Source organism: Erpetoichthys calabaricus, chromosome 9, assembly GCF_900747795.2.
Source record: "Erpetoichthys calabaricus chromosome 9, fErpCal1.3, whole genome shotgun sequence".
NCBI lineage: Eukaryota > Metazoa > Chordata > Cladistia > Polypteriformes > Polypteridae > Erpetoichthys > Erpetoichthys calabaricus.
The window spans coordinates 189,315,057-189,341,358 of record NC_041402.2 but is presented as its reverse complement, the minus strand read 5'-3'; the positions used below and the strand labels follow the sequence as shown (position 1 = coordinate 189,341,358).

Sequence of the window (26,302 nt, the reverse complement as noted above, 5' to 3'; positions counted from 1 at the left end):
AAACTTATATTTTCAATTCAAAATCATTTTAAAATATATATTACGTTTTTTTCTCTAAAACAGTGGGTTTTCATTTTAAATGTTCATCTCTCAAAAACTGGAGGTGACAAAGCAATTCACTTGCCAGATTTGGACACAGGACTCTCAGATCTACCAGGAACACGTAAAACATTTGACAGGAATATTTATTTTTTTTGCAGACCATTGTAAAAGATGGGATATTAAGCAGCTGTGGCCAATGTATTTCATTTTAGGGAAATTAGCTAAAGCTATTTATAAACATTTTAATGACATTAATGTGAACACTTCAAACATTGTTAATACTACAATAAATAAATTTCTGTGACACTTAGGTCATTTAAAAAAAATCACTATATCAAAGAAATAAAATAATAAAAAAGCAAACAAAAGCATACATATAGATAAAGATTTAGAAATACACTGGACCAACAAACCTTATTCCTTTGAAGCATAACACAAGACCAAGGGTTCCTCCTAGGAAATGTGTCAAATCAACAGACTGTGAATTAAAAGTGCCTTATTTGTGCCCTCCGTAACTCCTAATTACTAAGCTGGCACATCCTCCTGTCAACCCTTCTCCCCCAGTGCCAACATACTCATTTTTAGGCTAATGAGTGTCGTAAAGTACGTGTGAGGGTCCAATGCACAGTCAAGTCAAGAGATTTTGCTCTGTGGATATTTTACAAGTGTGAAATTGTCACATTGTGAAATGCCTTTGTAATTTCATATTGTTATGGAAAAAGCTGCAACAGACTAAATTCCACCATTTCGCAAAAAGAGTAAAGAATACTAAAGGTAAATTATATTCCACACAATGCACACACGCTGTTCTTAGATAAACCTCTTTTTATTCTGATCTTTAGAAGGCTATAATACATTAATCACATTAATGACAATATTATTCCCATATTGGCAGGATTGTGCAAGCTTAAGTGTTGAATACACGTCTACCAATTGTTAGTTTTTAGTACAGAGGGGCCCACAGCCTTTCTCACAACAGCCTCAGCTGGTGAGTTTTGTGTGTACAGAAGTTGCTCCCTCAAAGCTTTCCTACATAATCAGGAAAATATTTTAATGTGTAATTTTGTTATTATTAATATTAACCCCTCCCTCCCCACCCAAAAATAAAAAAAAAACATTTTTTGAAGTTGTGTTCTTCTATTAATTTTATCCCCTTCAAATATTTAAAAATTCAGGAGTCACTATCATCCACTCCCTTATTTGCTAGACAATTAAGGAACCTAGGTCACTAATTAGACAAAAATTAGAAACTGCATCTCATATGCACATTTTTTTTAATAAAACCATGATGAACGATGGAATACTCCAACTTGGCAGCCTTGTCGGCATTATAATGACCCGTTCATCGCTCTGGGGTCTGAAAGTGACGGTGACATTACACATTTGTAGGACCTTAAAGGGCTCACCTTGACCTGAATTTTGTGAGTTCTGAACTTTCTATTGCCACTGAAATATTGAGCTGCTTTGCACAGGCAATTTAATTTGGACTACACATCCTGTGATGAATCATTTTCTACTACTTTTTGAAGAAAAAATAAATAAAACAACTCAGTAACTTCTCAGCAGTGATAAGACTATAAAACTGGCATCCTGGGAATAAAAAAGGGATCATAATGAAAGAACATCAGTTTATTATAACATAATATTTGGGATTGAGTAAACTCCTGACAGCTTCTGCTTCTATTGTTGTTTCTAACAAAATGTTGCACTTTGTAAAACTGAGAACAAAAACAAAAGTATGGGCAATAAAATGATACAAATGGGAGCAAGGAGACAAAAGCATAATGAAGAGGTCCTCTGAAACAAAGCCAGCTTTCTCTAATTTGTGTCTAATTTCAACAACAGAAACAAACCTAAAAACTCTTTATACTAATGAGCAGAATTTGAAAAAATATCTGCCTGAACTGCTTATAGAGGGTGAAACATTGATAGGAATCACAAAATAAAAGCCTAATAAATCAGCAAGGGTCTGCCTTAAGAGTATATCTTTAATGTACAGGGGAAGAATAGCTGTTTTTGGCATCATGAATTTATAAAGACCACCAGTGCACAGCCAAATTTCCATGTGAAATGCCAGTGGGTGCCACCGGCAACCTCAGAACTCCTTTCCTGTCTTAACTATCAGACATGCTCCACTGTCACCTCCTAGTATGGCTGCCCTCACCTTCAGATGTATCAGTGTTTTCTTACATGTGATAAAAATGGCTTTCTACTTAACCTTTACATTTTTTCAGTAAGGTGAGGTAGGATCTGCATAATGAGCAAAACATTTTTAAATAAAGATATAACATTTCATTCTTTCGCCTACAAAAAAATATATTAACATCTAAAACAGATCTGGATCAGAATCCTGATTGTGATTCTCCCTAAAGCAGAGGGGGCTGACATCTCAAAGGGAAAGGAGACCCCAAAGAAGTAATCCACAGGTCAACATGTTCCACTTGAACATGGGGAGGGTATGATGCAGTCTCCCCAAAGGCACTGGTTACAGGCAGAGCCCCCTAACAAGATTCCCTGTGGCTCCAAACCCCACCCTCACCAGCCCCCACAACCCCACCAGAAACTGCACCATTCAGTACAGTAACGCAGAGCAAAGACACATAACTTGCCCATAAGCTGCCCATTCAGATATAATCTTCTCTTTTTTTCCCCAAAATACTACTTTGAGTCGGTTACTCAAGTTTAAGGGAAGCACGTGCCTGATAACCCAGCTTAACTTCATTCCAGTCCTTGTGACTCCCAAGCTTGCGCTTAAGCTCACTTAAAAGGGACAGGTCACAGCACAAGAGGAAATGACATTGCTCCTCCAAAATTAAAGAAAAATATTAGCAGAAGCATGGTCCCTTTTTTCAGTGCTAACCTGTTAGCAACACAGGACAGAAATAAAAAAAAATATGAAACAGAAACAACCAACAATCAAGTCTTATATGATTTTCTTTAAATGCCTCTACTTTATGTACAAATATACAAGCAAAAATAAAAAAGTAATTCTTCTGCCTGGGAAGCAGTTGGTGAGTACAACTCATGTTTTTCTCCCTTAACAGTCTGCTAATGCAGCTGGCATTCTGCATCACTTGCGATCGTCGATGGTTTTAATGAATTCAACGGCTGCTGTGAACTGCATCCACCAATAAGATTCCTCTCCGCTCATCCGGCTGGCATAAAAATTATTGATGTACTGGATGGTGGACAGCAGGCAGGGAGGGTTAGCCTGAAGGGATAAGCCAAAGAGAGAAACTGTTAGTGGAAGCGATAATGCCGGGACTCACTTACACTAAGAGTCAGACACGCTGCCATAAATACTAGAGCTGAACGTGCATCTGCAACAAGGGCAGCAACAAAATACTCGCAATACAATTCAAACACTGCAGCTTAAATAAACACTAAAAACAAAGTGAGGCTGAAGACATAGTGGTGATATATGGGGAGAAACTAGTGCCACAAGCACATCAGATTCTACTACCTCATATACACCAGGCACAGGTCAGACATCTAATCTGGTTTACTTATCTTAAACAAAATTAGAGTTATGTAGTGCAGTCTCCAAAAGGTACTTTGTCATTACAAATTAGAAATACATTTCCCTACTTAAAAGAAAAACTCAATCCAAAAAAATATATTTTTTTAATGTGTTACTTACCCCATGTAGTTTGTAAAGATGGCCACAAAAAATACTTCATTTCATGTTTTCGTGCATTATGGAGATAGCATTTCTGATATAATGGGCTCTATGGTGACCAATGGCAGACAACATCAAGTAACATTATGAAGTCCATGAAAAAATGTCATGTTACTCGCATCACATAATCCACATGTGTAATCATCCAGTAGTATGCCAACAACATCTTAAAACAATTGTATTTTACTAAATTGTTGTAAATAAATTATTTATGGAAAACACATAAAGGAAAAAGAAATGCGCTAATACGCGAACCAGCATATAAATTATAGACTGCCCCCTTTCATTACATTTATATTCCCAGTGGTGAGCCACAACTGGAGTATCTCTGCATTATTTAGGCACTGTCTGTGAAACCGCACGGGTAAACTGACATTCTGCTTGTTGAAGCATCTTGGATATCCACAAGTATGAACGACATTCTCTTCCTGATGATGTTTTCACTCACTTTTCTTTAACATGTTTCTAGGTGCACACTTTTGTGGGTATCACATGTAGCACAATGTTAGCCAACAACTACAATGTGACTGGACACCTAAATAAGGAATGAAGTGGGGAGGCAATTCTTCAGTTCAAATACTCAAGCACATATGAACTTATTCAATATTTATTCATGAGTGTCTTCCAAAAATGGTTTATTTAACAATATTTTAGTAAAAAAAAAAAAGTGTTGAGGTGGTTGAGAGCATACAACTGGATGACTTCACATATGGATTATGCAACACATCGTAACCTGGGATTTTTCATCGACTTTTAGATGTTGCTTGCTGTTGTCCGGTAATGGTCATAATAGATGCCTATTCTATTAGAAACTTCCATTCGGCATAAAATCATGAAAACAATAAAAATGTTAATCGGTTATCATTACCAACTACATGGGGTAATATAAAAATAATTTTGGACTACTCCTTTAATTGTTTTACTTGGGAGTGAGGATGTCACATTTTTAATAAAATAATTAAAAAAAAAAAAATTTTCACCTGTGACTCAATAGTGAAAGTAGGTGTATATTTAAAACAAATAATATGAAGAGATATCCATTATGTTTGGATTCGACATAGGCATGCTTTCATTTTAATGTGTAAGTCCAACATCAACGAAACACAATTTCTCATGGATGGTAGTAACACGGACTTGTTTCTTATTGTCCATTGTCTTAAAGAGTATAAGCTCAGTTAACATTAACTATGGAATGCACTGAAAAGTCTAAAAATGTAAGGTGACATTACTGACATATAAAATAGAAGCACATACCAGTAACTAACAAGGGTTATACAGCTCACATAAGCCAAGTTTACCTACTCTCTTTGACTTCTACTTCACCCACCTTAATTAAGACAAACACCAACACAGGAACAAAATCGTCTGCTCCGGGTACAGAGTCCTCATTGGCTAGACTCAGAAGATTCATGATAGTTGAACACATCCGAAGGATACATTGCAGCTTATCCCGTGGTGTCTTGTAAGCACGCATCGTTCGAATTTCTGCCTGTGCAGATGGCCAAGGGGCTTCTTTTAAATACACCTGCAGTCAAGAGACAAAGACCAAATCAGTGTCGGACAGAAACGGATGCATAGCCCCTGTTAGCCTTTACACAGCAAGTGGTGCAGAAGAGCAGTGTAAAATGCAAAAATGAAGCAAATACTATCAGCTCAACAAAGACTGCTGAGATCATTTGATGAAAAAAGAAGCAATTACATTTTCTTTGATAACAACTAGGCTTACCAAGCTAGCCAAAAATTAAGATTTAAAAACACATATTTAAAAGTAGTAAATATTTGAATGTAGGGTAAATATACAGGGTGCTAAATTTAGATTTAAGCTTTATGTACATCATTAAAATATTTGTATTATTACTAACATTTTAACTTTTTAGTAGGTAGTGCATCTGTTAAAGCACTCATGCACTGTTGCTTTAAACATATAAAAACTGCAGCCTTCAAATAAACATGACACTTTAAAACACAGCTCTTCACAAAAACAGGACTTCCTGTCTGCACAAAGTGACAGAGAGAAAGCAAAATGGAGCATAGTCCATACTGCCTCTGTGTACCTAAATATGTACACAACAGAGGGGAAAAAAAAGAAAATCAGTTTTTTATTATTTAAACACAACCTCCTATTGTGATTCTTTTCTCTAAAGGTCTTAAAAAAATAAGGGGGCAGAGGAAGCAGTCACTTAGCGATATACTGAGCACAATACTTTGCAGTGCAGGATGCTAGATGGGTGCTGCAGGCAGGCTAATGAACAACATACAGGGACAAACTAAACTCATTTTCTCTTACCACCACCTATAAAGTCAAAACAATAATGGAATAGAGGCAACCTTAATATTTTTCATTCATCCTTACTGTTTTAGGCATTGTATGTAAAAAGTCAGCAGCTACATAACAAAATTGTATGTAGGCTAAACAAGCTGGTTTTGAAAAAGCTCCTTAAAATTGTGATTTTAAAGCTGTTGTAATATCAAAATGAAAATCAGAAACATGGTAGTTATTTTTCACTGTCTTCAGTGATAAAAAAAAAAATAGCTTTTCTTGCTGTGATGGATGAGTAACAGTTAGATAGACAGCACTTTATTAGTCCCAAATGGAAATTTAGTTCTAGCACAAAGCAGCGATAAGTCAGAGATCTCGTGTTTTATAGTGATCCAAAATGGGATCAGGAAAAGAATGATGCACTTAGGCTGCTAGAGAAGCTTTGAAAAAACTGAAGAAATACTGAAAAATTGTGTCATGCTCTGCAGCATATGGGTTTTTGCGAAATCAGTACTCCATTGACATTTAGTTGCTTCTGCAAAATTATAAACACCTAGGACTATCTCCTCAATATACAAACCTACCAAAAAAAAAAAAAAAAGTATCCATGCACTTGCTTATGAACTGTTACACAAAAAGGATTTTCAACAGCAGGTCTAAGATGACCACATAAAGTAATTTTCACCTTTTGTGACTCAACGCTGCACTATTTATTTGCTTGCATTGTGTGCTAATGCTAAACACTCTACAGAATGGGAAAATATTAGCAGCCACAGTACTTGTACTTTTTATTAATCATATTGGAGAACTATCAAATTCAGTGTCTGGCTGAGGGGCACACTCTGATTGAGTACTGCAGTTTCAGCCACTACAGTTGTGCCTTTCAGTTCCAGCACCTCTCATTAGCCAACATTTCTTGTTTAGCACTGCTGCCTCACAGCTCCTCAGATCACATTGTAGCTGGAGTCATCTGCACATTTTACCCGCTTTCATGTTTGTTTTCAATAGATAAGTCAGCATATCCCATTGCTTAAGAGAATTGTGTTGAGGTAATCGTCACTGAATGCAGGAGTACTGTGTCAATTGAAAAATCCTGTTGCTAAATTTCATTCATAACAAAATTATTATATGCATTCACCACCAGCATTGAAAGATAAAGAAGCGATCAACTTTTAAAGACGTCCAGTTAGAAGATCTTTAGAATTAACGTTAAATACAATAATCGAACACAATATATAATTTAACTGTAACACTTCTCAATAAAATAAATGTCCACAAAACATGACAAATGAATTTCCAGGGCTTGGTTTATATATAAAGGAAAAACTATGCAATGGAGAAGTGCACCTAGTTTGTTCATTAACTATCTATGAAGACCGCAACTATAAATCTGTCTTACATTTAATGAATTTGTGCATACAACTAGAAAAATGAGTCCCACTGCCTTAATAAACTCAATCCATCTGCAGTTCATAAAGTCCTGAGAAGGATGCAGAGGTGCTTGTGCATTGCAGGCGCAGAACAGGATTCCATCTTACAATGATGATTTACTTTGATTGCTTTAAATGTTTAATTTACTCAGAAGGATGAGTAGTGAAATTACATCTAAATGTGAATCAAGATATTACTGCTAACACTGAAATACTGATCTTAATTTCCAAGGTTTCAGTACCTGTAAACAAAAAAAAAAATTAAAAAAATCTTTGCATATCTATGTTCTAATTTTATTCTTCATTCAGAGTTTTAGAACAGTGTTCACTTTACCACAGCATGGCATGTCCTAATGTCTTCAGGCTGCTCTTGTACTCTTAAACTTGGATAAAAAAAAACAAAAAAAAACAATCCACTATCCTTTGAATTTATTTCTGCATTTATTGCCGCAACACCACAATTATAGAAGTATATGCAGACCTGTATTTTTTCAATTTTAAATTAAATGACCAATGCATCTATTTGAATTATATTCCTAACAACTTATGTTTCCTAATTCTGTTGCAAATTTTAAAAAGTCTACATGCTACCAGTGACAATATTTTCTACATGGGATTAATGTAGATGTCCTAAGACTTAATCTTATGAATGTCCTTTTTGCAAGAAGCACAAACTAGAATGAAGAACTTCACCGACATTGTAATACAGTTAGAACTAAATGAATGCAGCAGGCGTAAAACAATTCTGCACCACTCTCCTTTTACCCGAGAAGGACAACCTGTATTTTTAAATTTACTGATCCATGTAATTGATGTGGATCAGTACATAAAGGTGATGTAAATCTTAAAATGAATATCAAATTAAAGTGAATGGCAAGATATCACTCATTTTTACTGTGTTTGATTGCTATGCAATTTAAAAAAAATGTTTATTTGCTCTTCATGGATTTTGATCAATGCCTGGAAATATATTTCAATATTTTGTTTGTTAGAGGATATGCATAACAAGTCTTTGATCCCCTATCTGTTTCACTGTCACAGGTACTGTCAACTTACTGATTTCTTCCCGATTTTTCTTAAATATCTGAAGAACTTAACATATTACTCCTTTACGATTAAAGTTGTGACTAATGAAATTCATCTTCATATTAATCCGTTTTTTTACCCCCATTTTACAGAATGTTTTCACCCCGGGCTACTACCACAATGTACTGTATTACAAGAGAAAGTATGGTATAGTTAACAAAACATACCACACATTTTGGGCTACTATCTCTTTTTTTTTTTTTTAAATAAAAGTAAATACAAAATTGAAAAAATTAGTTTTTTGAAACATTAATCCCTTCGAGTCTTTAGAAGTTTTTTTTACCAAGTATTTTCATCTTTTTTTAATACAGTTACAGCCTGACGTCTCCTTGTGGTATCAGTTTTCTCCCATTTTGTAGGTGTAATATTTGCCTGACCTTCCTTGTAAATGGCTCCAGCTGTCACAAGCTTCTTGGAGAGTAATGGTGTACACAAATCTTAAGTCACTGCCATATTTTCTATGGAACTGAAGTCAGGAGTTGGACCGAAGCACTCAATGAATTTCACCATCTTTTATAAGCCACTTAAGACAAGTTCTGTCTTTGGCTGGTTGAAATATGAATTGGTTTCCCAGTTTCAGATCAATAATATCAATACTGATGTTTTTATATTAAAAAAAAGCAAGCTCAGTGATATTGCTCCCCCCCCCTTTTTTTTTTTTTAAATGTGTCAATACTGATGTTTTTATATTAAAAAAAAAGCAAGCTCAGTGATATTGCTCCCCCCCCCTTTTTTTTTTTAAAAAAAATGTGAACTTTTTATGATGCCATACTTCAATAAGCAGTGTATTACACAAGAAAACTATTTACACAGCAAGTTACGTAACCTGAACAAAGTCAGACTGAAGCAGCAGTGGGATTTGTCCCAGCAGACTGTCAGTTTCCCAATCAGAGAAGACCACACTACTACTGTTGTCAGAAATGTAACAGCCACATAATGTAGCTTACTGAGAAACAATGATGGGTAAGCAGTTAAACATCCAGGACAATTTAAAAAGGCATAATCATCTCTGGTATTCATATTGTTTAAAATGTGATTTGCGATATTTGCCTAGTAATGGTTTTTTTTGTTTTAGTTTTAAAACTTCTATTCAAAAACAGTGTTAAATATCGCGTGTAACATAAGTAAGTAACATCAAGTAAGTAAACAAGTAAGGAGTAGATAGGAAGTTATTAGGAGGAATATTTAGCAATTATTTTGTAATTGAACAAATAGAAATTTAAAAGCTGTGACAATCAGTAAGTGCTACATAAACATTGTTGATTTAGCTTACATTTAAGACAAATGTTTGTAAATGCCATGTTTTTATTAATTATACCCTCACTACAACTATTAGCAAAGTTCTCAAAAAGTGGAGGTGGGTGAAAATAAAACAAAATTACAGGATGGAATTAGGAGGTTTGCTTAGAGGGGGAAAGGAAGAAGAGACATGAGGGTGCAGTGCCCCCATGGTGGGGCAGGAAAGACTCTTGTTTAAAGCTTTCTATCACATTCAAAGCTGAAAACCCTACAGTAATATTGGCTTTATAACCATAAAATAATAAAATTCCAAAAATTACCTCTGGGATCTGTAGAGCCTTATGATTAGCAGTCACAACTTTAGACAGACGCTGAATGTGTTCCTGCAAAACTCTAGAAGAAAGAAAGAAAAAAAAAAGAAACTTGTCATAATGCTCTGTGTGGGCACTCAGTGAAAAGTTCTATACAAAAATAAAACTAAACAGAAATACCAAAGGAATAAATTCAACAATGTGATAACCAAATGTTTTGCACACAAACTGCAATATAATAAAAATCTTTGGCTCCTTCAACTGCGAAATCAATGACTTTATGAGCAAACAGAATGCCCAGCACAAAAGAAAGTTATTCAAGGAGAATTTAGAAAACACCTCATTTAAACATAACAGGAATCAACAATGTAATTTAATTCAATATACATGAAAAAGGCATAGCTTATATGGATTATTAATTAGAATCTTTAAAAAAAATTAAGGGACAAACAAATGAAAGAGTTGGTAAAGACACCACTAAGTACTCACTGATCTCGTAAACTATCACCATCTTGGTTTGGGTAAAAGGCAAGTTTGAATATTTGATTCATAACACTCCTCTCAATAGCCATTTGTGCATCCTGCAGTTGATCTTCACTTGCATTCTGCCAAATAGTATCTTGAGCCATGGCTCCATACAAATAACGCAAGAAATCTTCTACTGAAGCAGTTTTGTCATCAGCAGCTGTGAACCTTTGGAAGGCTGTTTTAAAATTAGATATAGTTAGCAGTTACCGCTCACATGTTTTGTGTTTTAATAATTTACTTATTCTTAGTTAATACTTTAATGTAATTTACTTATTACATGCAAATAATCTTTTTTTTTTTTATTCACGGCATGTTTTTTTAATCAATTAGTAATCTTAGAAACTCAGCCGTGTAGTTAAAAGCTTGGTGGTTCCCTCCATACAGAACAGTCAAAAGCTCCCCAACATTAATAGTCTCCTGTCCAAGTTCCTTTGTGTAGGTTATCAAAGGTATATTGGATCGCTGTATGGCTTAATTTGTAGCAGCTGAAAACCACTTAAACCAAAGCAAATTATTCTATAAATTACTCTCAATGAGAAGATGACTTTAGAGTACAAAAATATTTTGCAAATAAACTGAGGCAAAAGATAATTTCAAGATGTTTCTTTACAAGTAAATTTGATCAGCAGGCAAGAAGATCATAAGTATAGCAGAACAAAAACCACATTTATTAACATTTACTCCCTTCCTCTGGACAACAGCATATGCAATCGCCAAACCCTAGAATGAATATGAGTGATATTATTGCATAAATGGGAGGCCCAACTGGCTAGATATTCCTAGAGCAGTAATTGGGTTGGGCAGCACAGAAAACTGAACAGGTTTACAACTATCATATTTCCCCTCTGGGTGATATAAAGGAAGCTACCAGAGAAGAAACAAAATCAAGTACATTTTTCACTTTTTCATGCAAGTAATTATCAAACAAGGAAAACAAAAACCCATACTCCCAGCTTTCAAGTAACCAATGTTTTCTCATTAACAAACTCTCATTACCTTTTTTTTTTTTTTTTATATAAAGTATTCTCATAACAAATTAAAGGCGGATTGAGAGTGAAAAAAAAGAATACCAAGAAATGCTAACCGATTCCAGGAAATACAGTATAAGCTAAAGAGACAAAAAACAAAAAAGCCTACCAAATTGCATTAGTTGACTGACTGACTAAAATCATTTAATTGAATCAAAAATATATTTTTTAAAAATAAGATTATATGAATTTTCATAAATGTCCTCAAAAGTAATTAGAATCTATGCTTTTTCTAGCTTTACATTTGAGGGAACAAAAATTTGTTTTTGAATGGGGGTGCACACAATTTGAAAAATCTAGTGACGGTTCAGCAGACATCACCATGTGTTTCTGTTCATCTATCTACTCAATATATTTTAAACCTGCCATTTCCAATTACTTTCAACACAGAATTTTAAATTTTGCCTTTTTAATACTTTCTGGGTTGGTCATTCAAAAATACATCAAAATTGTATTTACTTATGAACTTTTTTATTTTAGTAAATATAGGCTATATGACTGGATGCATTATAGGATTATGACTATGCAAAACAACACGCATTATTTTAAGACTAAAGTAACACTGTTATGCCTAAGATGAATCTGTCACTGCAAACACAGACTCTTTTTAACAAAAGAGCACACAAGCTCCAATTGGACTTTGCAGGACACATTCATGTTACCTCCATGCTTGGCTATACATCCTCTGATGGCAAATTACATTGCTGCATGTGTGAGAGACCTCCTCTTTTGGAAATAAATTCTTGAGGTGTAGGTCCAATCATCTAAATGCTGCCCAAGATTTAAAGTTTCTTTACTTTTAAATGAAATAAAAAATGACTACTTTATTATATAGCCACTGCTGTCACTGCTTTCACAGCTAATGCATGTGTGTCAGTTTTCATGTGTAGTAAGCACGTGTTTGAAAATGTACCACTGTATTCAAAAGCCCAGTTAGTCACATGAATTAAAGGAGTTCTCCATTGATTTAACTGGGTATAACTATTGCCATTTGTTGTGGGCAGGACCTGTGTTTGTGTATAGAGCTTGCCAGGTGCCCAAAGGGACCAACCTGCAGTGAACAGAAAGGCAGTTGAACACACATAGTGTAATCCAAACAAAAATATATCCAACATTAAAATGTATAACAAAAACCGTCACTTCACTTATTATTTCAGTTTGTTTTTAATTATAATTTAAATAGTCAGATTTCAATATTTTAGATATCTCCACAAAATTTAAAAAATGATATTTTCTGGGGAACTCTATCCATTTTCCAGGCAAACACATCCCTCCAGCTTTTCATTTTACACCATTATCATCCTTTAACTTTTTTCAAGGAAAGGGTCATGAACACCATTTGACTCCTTGACTTCAAAGCTCCAGATAAGATAATGTAGCTGGGTGCACACTTCTAAATTTGACTTGTTTAGGGGACTTGTGTGCCTCAATAATGCTTGGAATGATGCTGTCTTGAGATGTGCTCCTATAAGGGTTACAAATGGCAAATTGTGTTTAATGGAGAGAATCTCAAGTTGCAACCAAGGTTGAAGGGTATGGTTTGTGCATTGAACAGTTACAATTCTGCAGTTTCCTAATGATGTCCTCTTGGGCTCATCAGACTATGAGCTCTGTTATACACTGGAACATTTCAATTCCAAATATGAGATCATTGCCCTCTCCTGAAAAAGAGTGGTTTCCTCTTTTAATAAGGGAAGAACAGCTATTCACAATGGAAGGTGGAGATTACCAAGAGACCTGCCACCAAATGGTTGCAGTGGACAGTTTTGTGGACATTATACCAAACTGTGGGGTGGAAGCAAGAATCATGTCTTCAACCCATTTCATGGTATTTCCACTGTGCCCCTCATCAGGAAAAATGTAAATAAAATGATGATAATTAGGTGGTTTAATAGTAAAGGACACATCCGCAAACAAATTCTAATCCTATTTATTTACAGTAAGCAAGCACTTTTATTTTATTGTACTTGATATCATCTATTTCTTCAGTTAAGTTTGTGCGACACTTTCACTAAATTGTATTCACATAAGCAAATGAATTTCCCATTAAGGAATAATAAATTTTACCTAACATTTAGGAATAAGTAAACAAATTATGATGGCATAAGTTATGCAATAATAGAACTACAAAACATTTAAAACAGATGATATGTTAATATGATCATTTTTTTAAAACTCACATAATCTAGAACAGTTTATAGAGCTAATCCCTTTTGTCATACTGGCTTAAAATGTATTTTAGATAGAATTGGCAGGTCATGCTTCAAGGGTTTGACTTGCTAAAATCCATTCAATCTATATTTCAGTCAAATAATAAGGAGCATATGTCTTTACTACTTTACAACACATGAATACTGCAAAATGTAAAAACAAAAACCTAATGATTGAAACTAGAAAAGGTATAATCAATCTTTTGTAAGTAATAACTACCTTCAATAAAGCTTGCCATTTGTTTCTCCATACTCTTCATTAGTAGTCTGACACAGACTGTGGTGAAGTATCGGTTGGCCACCTCCTTATCCCTCAGTACTCTCTGCAGGAGTCTTTCCAAATGAGCCTGTGAGGTCTGGAGTCCCTGACGACATCGAGTCAAGTAAGCAATATAAGGTGCCCGTTTTCTGCAACAGAATTAGGAAAATGACCCAAAGCAAAGGGGGAATGTGTAGGCGTGTGTGTTTTTATTTGTCTACTGTTGAGCAACAAAAAAATAACATAACTTATTGTAACTTATAATAAAAATCAGAACCAGTTTTGGCATCCGCAATGCAAAATAAACCATGATATTAATACCTATTTTATGTTTTTCTGCTGTATTAACCATGAATTTTATACAGCTCCTTCCATTGCAAATAAAATTAAAAGAGCCAGCTTTTTAAGAAAACTGTAATAAACTGCTCAAAAAAGCAAAATGGCACATATTTGATATGCAGCATAAGAAACAAACATCATTCTTTCTAAATCAATATTTGAATAAAGTGCTTGTTTATATACCTGTAATCTTCTGCAATGGCAGCCAGCAGTTTCCGACACGTTCGACTATCAAACCGACTGACACAGCGCATTGTCTCCTGGATCTGAGCCATGAGGTTTTTGTCCTGAAGGTTTATAGCTTCTGCAAGCTGGACTTTCAGGAAACAGACAATCTCATTATCTGAAAGATGGAAAATGGTTCAAAAACCCTTCATTTTAAAACGGAGGTTCTCCTAATGTTTCTAAGCATGCCACTTTATTCAAGTCTTTGTTCAAATGTCAAGTGCTGCCTTATTGTTTTGTTAATTATATCGATGCTTGCAATACCTGCTATGGGTACGTCAAGGTTTGTTTTCTGTCCTCAACTAGGCGAGTAACTTCTGGGTTTTGGACATCTACGTTGAAAGTGTTGTTTTTAGCTTTGTTCTTTTAATTATTAACTTGTGCATAGCATAATTATAGTTTTATGTTAGGGTTTTTAATTCTAATTTGTATTTAGTATATATTTCTGTGCTTAATATATCAATCAGTCTGTCTTTTTGCAGATCAGTTCCTGTCTATTTTGCAAATGAAACCATGTTCTTCACAGCATTCTTCAACAGCTCACAAAAACATAAGATATACTGCAGTACGACTAGGAAAACAAAATTTTACATGTATCCAGACAACACTAGGTACTCAGGCCATAACTAATAAAGGGAAAATTAGCATATGCATTTTTTATAGTTTGTGATAGATAGATAGATAGATGATAGATAGATGATAGATAGATAGATGATAGATAGATAGATGATAGATAGATAGATGATAGATGATAGATAGATAGATGATAGATAGATGATAGATGATAGATAGATAGATAGATAGATAGATAGATAGATAGATAGATAGATAGATACTTTATTAATCCCAATGGGAAATTCACATTCTTCAGCAGCAGCATACTGATACAATAAATAATATTAAATTAAAGAATGATAATAATACAGGTGAAAAAAACAGACAATAACTATTTATAATGTTAAATATTAACGTTTACCCCCCCTGGTGGAATTAAAGAGTCGCATAGTTTGGGGGAGGAACGATCTCCTCAATCTGTCTGTGGAGCAGGACAGTGACAGCAGTCTGTCACTGAAGCTGCTCTTCTGTCTGGAGATGACATTATTTAGTGGATGCAGTGGATTCCCCATAATTGATAGGAGCCTGCTGAGCGCCCTTCGCTCTGCCACAGATGTTAAACTGTCCAGCTCCATGTCAACAATAGAGCCTGCCTTCCTCACCAGTTTGTCCAGGCGTGAGGCGTCTTTCCTCTTAATGCTGCCTCCCCAGCACACCACTGCGTAGAAGAGGGCGCTCGCCACAACTGTTTGATAGAACATCTGCAGCATCTTATTGCAGATGTTGAAGGAAGCCAGCCTTCTAAGGAAGTATAACCGGCTTTGTCCTTTCTTGCACAGCGCATCAGTATTGGCAGTCCAGTCTAATTTATCATCCAGCTGCACTCCCAGATATTTATAGGTCTGCACCATCTGCACATAGTCACCTTTGATGATCACTGGGTCTATGAGGGGTCTGGGCCTCCTAAAATCCACCACCAGCTCCTTGGTTTTGCTGGTGTTCAGGTGTAGGTGGTTTGAGTCGGACCATTTAACAAAGTCATTGATTAGGTCCCTATACTCCTCCTCCAGGCCATTCCTGATACAGCCCACGATAGCATCAAACAATATATTTAAGAATATCTCATTACAGTATATGGCAAATAAATCTACTAAATATGTCAAATTTTACCCAAGTTTGACTTGTTTCCATATTATTTTATCATACGGTATATAAAAGATCTTATATATGAATTTGTTATATAGGATTAAGAAATCATCAGTACAGACTTAGCACCTTTCTAAATTGGTCTCAGAAAACTTCACAGGATTTCAAGAGAATTTTTTTTTTTTTTTTTAAATATTATAAATTATTTTTCATAGAATTTCATTTCATGGGAAAATATTCTTTATTACAAATTTTTTAATTAAATTACTACTTCTCCATGTTTAACAGATGAACAAGATGGGGTATTTCAGCTAATGAAATTGATATAAGTAGAAGTGTTTGAAAATCTATTTAATTAAAAGAAAACCTGTATATTAAGTAAGTACAGAAGCCTAAAATAAGCAAGTTTTAGTTTTCCAGCTGGTCATCTAACATGTCTAAATTTTTTTTTACCTTCAGTATCTGTATGGTCAGGTAGACCATTTCTTGTTGTTGTGTGAGTCATTATAGGAAAGACGACTGAATCAGCAGAGCAAAGTGACATCCTTAGTTTCTTCTTGGCATCACTGTATAAAAAAAGCTGAACTTAATTCACAAATGTCTTTTGAAACTCAGGACTTGCTACACTAAAAATCAATCAATTAAGTGCCAACAGTCTTTCAGTTTTTCAAACCTGCAATTCACATTTGCTTTTCATTGTCATAATTAAAACCAAGCTCATGCATTACACAATTATCGAGTGTGCTTTGATTAAAAATAAATGAAAAATTTAAAATACAGCACATAAAAAAAAGTCCATTTTGATAATGGATAAACACAGGATACAAGGTAACAAACCTGAAGGAGAACTTCGAATCTAATGGCTGTGCTGTCTGGCTTGCAGAATCTGGTAAGTCATCTGCAGAGATGTTTTGTATAATTTCTTCTCTAGGTGAGTCGTGGATGCTTTCTCCTTCAGCAATTGCTTCTAGGTTCAAATGCAGAAATATTTTTCATTTACATTAAAGGTAGAAAAGCGTGGTCTGTGCAATATTGCTCATCTGGGGGGGAAAAAAAAACTTCTAGTGTACTGAATTTATCCTGCATGTAGTACCTAAGGTGATAGGGCATTTAGTTTTAGACTGTGCAATTTACACATGCAAAATGGACATAAAAAGAAAAACAAATATATACATATGTAACCTAGGTGCACTCACATCTGACCAAAAATAAAAATAGACAATAGAATAAGATGGACTCCACAGTAAGACTGCAATTGCTGTCTCTGCATAATTCTGCTTTCAAGCACCACCAGTCTTTGTGATTTTTTTCCCTGCAGACCATGTTACTCCAAGAATTCTTCACTTTATTTCACCTATTCTTCTTTAAATGCCAGATCCCCCCAGAATTTGGAAAATGTATGTCTTTTCTTAGATCTGTCTTTCACACTGAGGATCGAGCATCACTTGACAATCCAAGCCAAAAAAGGTCTTGAAACCCCAACCTCCCCATCTCACCATGTTAAAGTATACTTTGTAGAACTCCAACCTGGATATTGAAAAGTTTTTTTCTGACAATATTAACACTTGAACTGAAATGTTGCTACTGTGTTAACCAGTGTGAGCACTGTATTATTTGCTAAACATCTGGATTTTTTTAAATTAAACTTATTCTATAATGCTTGTTTACTTTGTACTCTTTATGAAAGCACAACACTAAAATATACAGTTTTTTTTGGTTCTTTTGGGTTGAGCTCTATGCAAGATAAATTAAAACACCAGATGGAATGGTTACCACAGCCAAGCATTTACAAATATCAAATTCTATTCTCATTTTTAGTGATTATCAGGATGTAATGGAGCAGCGTTTCTACATATACAGGACAAAGGCAACCAAACTAAAAGGTGAAAAGTGCATTCACATGATAAGAAGAGCGAAGGACAACCACAGCAATACATTTTCCTTAAAATATTGCACATATACTATACATGTATACATAGACACACACACACAGACAGACAGAGGGAGAGGGAGATAGAGAGACAGAAGAGGATGTTTCAAAATATTCACCAGGTCCTTCATAAGTTGCTGAAGTTGTTACTTCACTGGGGCTTGACCTCTTGATGGCATTCCTGTATTTATCTAGAATATCCTCAGCAGCAGCAGCCTGGGCTTGGGCATTCAAACGGGATGAAGACTCATCTACAGAAGTAGTATCATATATTAAATGCAAAGAGTCAAAAAAACAAAAAAAAAAGTTAATGACATTTTCACACTACACTGGAAACCTACCAATATGTGGGCAGCGCTCAGGACATTGATCTTCCCTGTCTTTATCTTGTTTGTCCTTTTTCCTGAACGTAATAGGTGCTACAGAAAAAGACAGGGCTAGTGAGTAACTTACAGATAATGATATAAACAGAAAAATGTTCATACATACAGCATGATTAACACAGAAGTAAAAATGCAAATATATCTAAACTACTTTTCCATAATTTAAAGAATAGCAATACCTTTCTATTAATTACAACATATAGTAGTTTGAATTAGATAACAGAAAGTGCAAATGACTGGGACCCTAGTTAAACTTTCTAGCAGTAAATATAATCTACAGTTATAGTCACATTTTGGCTTTAGGTTATTAACCTCCAACATTCCAGAAAAATTTGACTTTACAGACCAAATGTTACCCAAATAAAAGACTGCTGCAAATGTATTTTTCATGCAAATGCCTAAAAAAACAGCGTTTGAATATATATTCTTCTGTTCATTTTACATTTGGCTGCATTTAGGTAGACACATGAAGTATACCAAGCTCGCTGAATGTGTCCAGTAATAAATTATTACATCTAGATTACACCATCCCCAGTGGTGGAGAGATGGAATAGACACTTACCATGCCCTTTCATAAGCCGTACAGAGTGGATGAAATGTAAAATGAATTTCATGAATTCTTCACAATGGGTGGATAAAGGGATTATGTGGGTAGGGGTAATGTGCATATTTGGTATTTTTTTTTAACAATTTACACAGACTATGACATGAGTGACCAAGATACAAGACTAAGAGAAAAGCATTAGATGACGGTGGTGATAAAGGCAACTTTTTACAATTCATACAACACAGCCAACATAAGTGTGCAAGCAGACAGAGTTAATTATATCATTTGAATTGGCCATTCAGAAATGCTCAAAGAAATGGAGAATGCACAAATAGTTGTCAGAAAAATTCATCCAAGACATTCCATTCTACCAAATGAACTCACTCATTCTTTGCAATTCAGACAACTATTACAAATGGCTCATCCTACCACAATAGGGTAACATCTCATCACAAGTAACCAAGAGGAAAAGTGCATGTGTCTACAAAGTTGCCCACTATGCTGTGAGCCGCAGTACTAAAGCTAAGAAATTGCAAGGGCAGCTACAGAGCAATATCCATTATGGCACTTTTACCTGTAACTTCACTTTCTGTAGTCCAATACAGCACTGCATAAGGAATACAATAAGAGAAAGAAGGTGGCCTTTCAGAAATCATGTAAAGGGTTGCTCTATGTCAAAGTATAGAAAAAGCTGCTTGTTGCTTTACTTCAAAAGTAAAGCATGATGCAGTAAATGAAAAGCCTGCATGAATTAAGTCTGTGCTACTTACCTGAGGCCTTTTACTTGCATGCACATTCATGCAAAAACAAAATTTTACGCTGCATATGAAAAAAACCAAAACTTTCAAAAAAGAAACAGAACTGTCATATTCAGATGTGAATTTTGAATATATTCAAACGTGTATTACAGAAGAAATATTTAAAATTACTCTGAAATGTCTCCAGTCAGAACTTCTGCTGCTTCAGATAGCAAAGTGCAAAATTCTGGGATTCAGATCATCACCATATATTGACACACTTACATTACTGGTTATATCTCATCTTCCCAAACAACAGACTTATTTTTTTTTTTATTATTTTAATAGTTCAAGCGCTACAGTGTGAAGAATGTGTGTAAAATCTCTGAAAGTATCAAATGAAAGGCTCTTCATAAACAAAACACACTTATTGTTACAATATAATGATCGCCAGACTTCAATTTTTCTGTTAAACAAATCTGCAGGTACAGTGTCTAATTTATATATAAGACTAGTGTGACATTATGAATATATTGCTATAAATCTCAAATGGTTGCTTAACATTGCTCACATTTGGGGTTTACTTTCACATTTATATTGGAAAAAAAAATCACAAATTATTTTGCTTCAAGGTTCTTCAACAACCCACAACCTAATATAGCTTTATTGTGTATGATGATGTAAATGATTTTCCCCTTCCTGTTTGTTCTGAAATGTGAGCGAGAGAGAGAGAGAGAGGTTAGGAGCACGCGCTGATACAGCACATTGCCGCACCCACCTCATGACTAATCAACTCAGGATCCCAGATTAGGACCCGAGTGCAGAAAAAAAGAAAAAAAAAAAAGAAAAAATTATAAAAATAAAGCCAAGAGAAATATATAAAAAGGTAGGGAGAACCATTCAAAGAAAATCTTGGGAGCTTAATCAATGATGAATGATAAAATTTTCTAATACTCTACATGTTGTGTATCTGCAAACTAACAATGTTTAAAAGACTGATTATGATCAAAACAGCACTTTATTGATGTATTTGATACTTCCAAACACTGTACCTAAGATTACACTGTACATATGGACACAGGAACTTTTAACACCCGTTAGAATATATTCAAATGAACCCATGCTTTTAATGTAAAATACTTCAAAATAAATTACTGCCAAAAGAGACAGCCATAATTTGAATTATATTGTGTGCAAGATTATCAGTTTTGAAATGTATGTTTATCATTTATGTGTATTAATCTGTAACAAAATTCCTACTTACCTTTTGGAATGGCAGAGACAAAGCGCTTTTTCCACCAAGGTCTGCTCCTATCTGATTTTTCATCATCACTATCTTTCCTCTCTTCTGCCTATACAAATAAAATTATCATCACACAAAATTACTATTAAAAACTATCATAAGTAGACATGAAACCATTCCCACTCAAAGTATTATTTCTCAAATTGTTAATGGTAACAAACATGTTAGAAGCTGTGACCTTAATTTAGGCGAAACCCTCAGAAACACATTAACAACAAAACAACAGAAAAAAAGATGAGCAGAAAGATGTATTAAAATTATGGAAGCATCAAGGGAACTAGGAAGAAAAACTTTTAGACCATGTGTGAGGAAATGAAAACATGGCTAATGGAAACAAAAACACAAAAGGAGAAACAAGCTGCTGTGCATTACATACAAGGAGTTTTTCTTCATGTTTTAAAGCATTTTTTTAAATCTAAGTACCGTAAATATAATAAAAATATCACATCATGAGCATTAAATATATAGTCATTCATAATCCTATAATAGCTTAATGATGAACTTAATTTAGCACAACTATAGGTTTGTAGAATGGGAATGGAACATGTCACCAACCCTAACCCTCTAAAATCAGTCATACTTGCTTGTACCAATCTTTGATGGTTTCATAAGTAAAGTCTCACAAAATTAACCATTCTGAAAATTTTGCTGCTTTAGCTTATTTCAAATCTGAATTATGTATGCATCCAAAATGAGGACAGTGCCTAGAGCTACATTAGATAGATAGATAGATAGATACATAGATACTTTATTAATCCCAAAGGGATATTCACAAACTAATTTTGTTCATTAATGCCCTATTGTTATTTACTCAATATATATTTTTATATTATGAATATAATGCTGTCATTGTCTATAATGATATCTACAGTAATCCCTCGCTATATCGCTCTTCGACTTTCGCAGCTTCACAATATCGTGGATTTTATATGTAAGCATATTTAAATATATATCGCAGATTTTTTGCTGGTTCGTGGGTTTCAGTGGACAATGGGTCTTTTAATTTCTGGTATATGCTTCCTCAGTTGGTTTGCCCAGTTGATTTCATACAAGGAACGCTATTGGCTGATGGCTGAGAAGCTACCCAATCACAGCATGTATTAAATAAAACTCCTCAAATATAGAGGATACGGACGCTCCTCAAAAAACACTGAAAGACTACCTTCACATTGCTCCCTTCCTTGCTGGGCTTACTTGTGGCTGCTTTTTCTGCACGATATGCTTCCCACACGGTGCTTTGCATACTTAAAAGCCCAAACAGCACCTATTGATTTTTGATTGTTTGCTTTTCTCTCTCTCGCTCTGACATTCTCTGCTCCTGACGGAGGGGGTGTGAGCAGGAGGGCTGTTCGCACCCCTAGAGGATACGGACGCTTGTCTAAAAAATGATGAGACTACCTTCACATTGCTCCCTTCCTTGCTGGGCTAACATGCGGCTGCTTTGTCAAGCGATTTGCTTCCCGCACGGTGCTTCGCATACTTAAAAGCTCAAACAGCACCAATTGATTTTTGATTGTTTGCTTTTCTCTCTCTCGCTGACATTCTCTGCTCCTGGCGCGCACTCCTTTGAAGAGGAAGATATGGTTGCATTCTTTTAATTCTGAGACGGAACCGTCACCTCTGTCCTGTCCTGGAGCACGTTTAAACTTTTTGAAACTCTTTGAAAAAGAGACAAATGTTTGTTTGCAGTGTTTGAATAAAGTTCCTGTCTCTCTACAACCTCCTGTGTTTCTGTGCAAATCTGTGACCCAAGTGTGACAATATAAAAAATAACTATATAAACATATGGTTTTTACTTCGCGGATTTTCACCTTTCACAGGGGGCTCTGGAACACAACCTCCGCGATGGAGGAGGGATCACTGTATTTTTTTTTTTTTTTTTTAAAACAGTCGAGTATTTATTGTCTTTTTATATTCTTCTAATGCATAGCCTTGGAGCTCAGCAACTTCAATCTCAAGCACTTTACTACGTATGTTACTTTGTACAATTGCAAGTGACAAATATTTCATTTGATTTGTATGTTATAGACAAAGTAAATATGCTGGCAAATTCTTTTTAAGTGCTAAAAATAAAGTTTGACAATCTGATGTTTCTATACCTACTGTATAAATAAATCACATGCAGTTTTTTTATTTTCAAGTACAGTATACTGCAAAACCTTACCTCTCCTTTTAGTGAATCTTTACTAGGGGAAGAGGATGGTCCTGTAACAAATGCAGCAGAAGTTCCTACTGTAGTGTCTCTCTCTTCATTGGGAGCACGTCTGTTCCAGCTGGGGTCACTGGTGGGCCTTCGGGAAGCAGGCACTATGTCTGAACTCTTGCTCCTCACTAGTCTGTCTGGATAGGAATGACGTTGTTTGTTCTGCTCCAAGTCAACTGGCAGCACACCATGTGGGCCAAACATGGGCAATCTAGCCTCTTGGATTACGGGAAACAGTTCAGGAATTGGGGGATCTGGAGGAGGGTGAGGAGGTCGGGCATAATGAACCTTGGGACGTACAACTGCAGGTGCTAATGACCCTGTAATATGCAAAAGAAGAGGACCACCATTTCAGTAAACAATGAAACCGATATACAATGTACAGGTGCCACATGACTAAAGAATCTATCACTGCTTTTATGAATGAGACACAGAAGTTTATTTCAGATTAACTTTCCTCTAGTTATGTAATGCAATAAATATACATAGATTAAAGAGCCATTAAATAAATTGTAACATAGGGATATAAAGACATACACAACTTTCCTTGTAAGCTGGTCCACGTATTTGATGAAAAAGGCCAGTCAGCTGGCATGCAAGTTCTACCTGTAGCAAGTATTCTTTTTTTTGTTTTACAGCATTTTCTTGTTCACTTTATTATTTTATGTTTTTTATTCACAGATAACAAGCGTAACCATTTTCTTTATTATATGGCATATTAAAATGTTAATTATATATTAAGTGCCTATTTTTGAATAAAGTTAGTGAATTTGTTGCCAAACAAGAATGCTCAACTACAGGAATACTACACTGGGTTTGGCAATAAATAAACAGTTCCATTATCATGACTAGAATGTAACATAATACCAAGTTTAACATAAGTTTTGCTTTTTTCTTTCAAAAGGTAAATTCATGCTGTGAGGAACAATAATTCTAATTATACCTGAGGGGTAGTTGTATATTAGCATCATCCCGCTTCAATGCCACTGACTTGGTGGCCTTTCTCATACTATTATTTATTTTAATTCAGTCAGAGCTATATAGGGTGCAGCTCACTACTGATGTGTTTGGATCAGCTCTGCTACTCAGATACACAAAAAAAAAAAAAAATGAAGTAGGTACCTAAACTATTCAGCCCATCAAGCTCATTCATTTTTTTATGATAAAAGCTACTAGGGTCTGCTGGATTTCTTCCAGATTTTGATGACCCACCTTTCCAATTTCTATCTCTAATGCATTACCATGGCATATAAAACACTGCACTCTACTCAATATTTATACAACTGGAAAGTATGGCAACTAATTTTGTTCAGTTACTGTAAATGATTGTTGCTTTGCACATCATTCTGAAATGTTTATATATTTTATATTATTACAATGAAAACTAACAATTTATTACTGAGCACATTCAGGTACATAAGTTATTCAGTATCTGGAATTGCCTAGACTAAGTCGCACAAATGCTTCCAGACTTATATTTGTTAAAACTAAAAAGTCACAGAAGAGCAATACAAAATTAATTTAGCTCTGCAATAGTTACTGTGAGATGAGGCCTCTATGTTTGTATCAGTGCTGCTAGCCAATATCTGGCATTAAAATATTTCATATTTTAAATATTATTTGAACATACAGCATTGTAAAATGTGTTCAATATTATTCAGTTCTTACATTATAATGAAAAGATTCATCATTGAACTGTATGCTTACAAAAAGAAAAAAATTGTTCAAACAATTACTGCTTAAGGTACAGATGAATTCTGAATGAAGGCTGGTCTGATAGATTTTCTTTTACCTTCACATGTAGAAAGGGGGTCAAACATAGCAAGCAAAGAGTCAGCTTGTGAAGGAGGAGATGTCAAGTGGTGAGAGCCTACAATAGAAAGAGCAAAATATAGCAAGTCAATCATTAACAACATTCTAAAATCTGCTTAATCCAATTTAAGGCTGCAGGCAGTCAGATCCTTCTGGTAGCATTGGGACAAACAGCAGGAGCTAACCCTTAATAGGGTACCAGACCATTGTAGGTGAGTTGGGCCAAAATAAAATTGGTATTTAATCTAACATATCTTTGGGAAATAGGAGGGAAAACAGGAGTGCCTGGTTAAAACCCCATCCCCACACAAACATCAAAAGGGTGCAAGATTCAACCTCAATAAGCTAAACTGTCAAGTCAGTAGTGCTACCAACTGTTCCATCAATCAACCACCCTTTACGTTACATGACTCTTTCACAGAGTACACCAACAGAGGTGTGTATGTATATTATTCATCTTGTTGAAAATGGCAACTGATTGAGCACCAGTTGTTCATAAGACATGATTTTGCAGTAACAAGAGGTAAGGCACAGTGTGTTTAAACTTTAAAAAGAAAAAGCAGTAGTGTCTGCAACCACAAGGTGCAACCAAGACAAAGTAGACCAGCTCCTGAAACAAAAGAAAGTGTACTGAAGATCCTTCCACATGTCTGGAGAAACTCGACCAGGAAAGGAACAAAGCATCATATACACCACAAATTGTAAGCAAATGCACTGGTTTTGAGAACTATTAGCTGTAATTTAGTAGTTAGGACAAAGCCAGCTGATATACTATAGCACTGGTGTAACTATAACTGAAAGGTAATAATAATAAATATAAGTTCTTGAGGAGTACTCCTAAATCCAGTCAGAAGGTGCAGAGCAGCAACTCTCACCCACACCCAAACAACAACCCTGTGTGTAGAGAGACAACCAAATGCTAGTAATAAATGAACCACACTTGCAGGCAATGGAAGTTTCATAACCAGTTAAAGAACTTATCCATATTAATCATGTGAATGAAAGATTAGAAATAATAAATTATATGCCTTTTTCTATAGAAAAAAAAAT

General features: G+C 35.0%; 1 protein-coding gene across 9 annotated transcripts in view; it reads right to left on the bottom strand.

Moving 5' to 3' along the window:
* Positions 1-849: 849 nt before the first annotated feature.
* Positions 850-26,302, bottom strand: part of gapvd1 (GTPase activating protein and VPS9 domains 1) — a 103,806-nt gene continuing 78,353 nt past the window's right edge. For 4 of the 9 annotated variants that reach the window (XM_028808667.2, XM_028808675.2, XM_028808664.2 and 1 more), the window contains 14 exons: positions 25,233-25,310; positions 23,402-23,760; positions 21,199-21,286; positions 19,772-19,804; positions 18,609-18,686; positions 18,387-18,518; positions 17,175-17,304; positions 16,791-16,903; positions 14,595-14,754; positions 14,034-14,221; positions 10,537-10,750; positions 10,057-10,129; positions 5,049-5,246; positions 850-3,253 (listed from right to left, as the gene is read on the bottom strand). In XM_028808667.2, coding sequence (XP_028664500.1) covers positions 3,113-3,253; positions 5,049-5,246; positions 10,057-10,129; positions 10,537-10,750; positions 14,034-14,221; positions 14,595-14,754; positions 16,791-16,903; positions 17,175-17,304; positions 18,387-18,518; positions 18,609-18,686; positions 19,772-19,804; positions 21,199-21,286; positions 23,402-23,760; positions 25,233-25,310 — 1,985 coding nt within the window. In that variant the 3' untranslated portion in view covers positions 850-3,112. Of the gene's footprint in view, positions 3,254-5,048; positions 5,247-10,056; positions 10,130-10,536; positions 10,751-14,033; positions 14,222-14,594; positions 14,755-16,790; positions 16,904-17,174; positions 17,305-18,386; positions 18,520-18,608; positions 18,687-19,771; positions 19,805-21,198; positions 21,287-23,401; positions 23,761-25,232; positions 25,311-26,302 lie in introns of all 9 variants that reach the window. The other 5 variants (XM_028808670.2, XM_051932282.1, XM_028808668.2 and 2 more) reach the window with 4 other exon arrangements.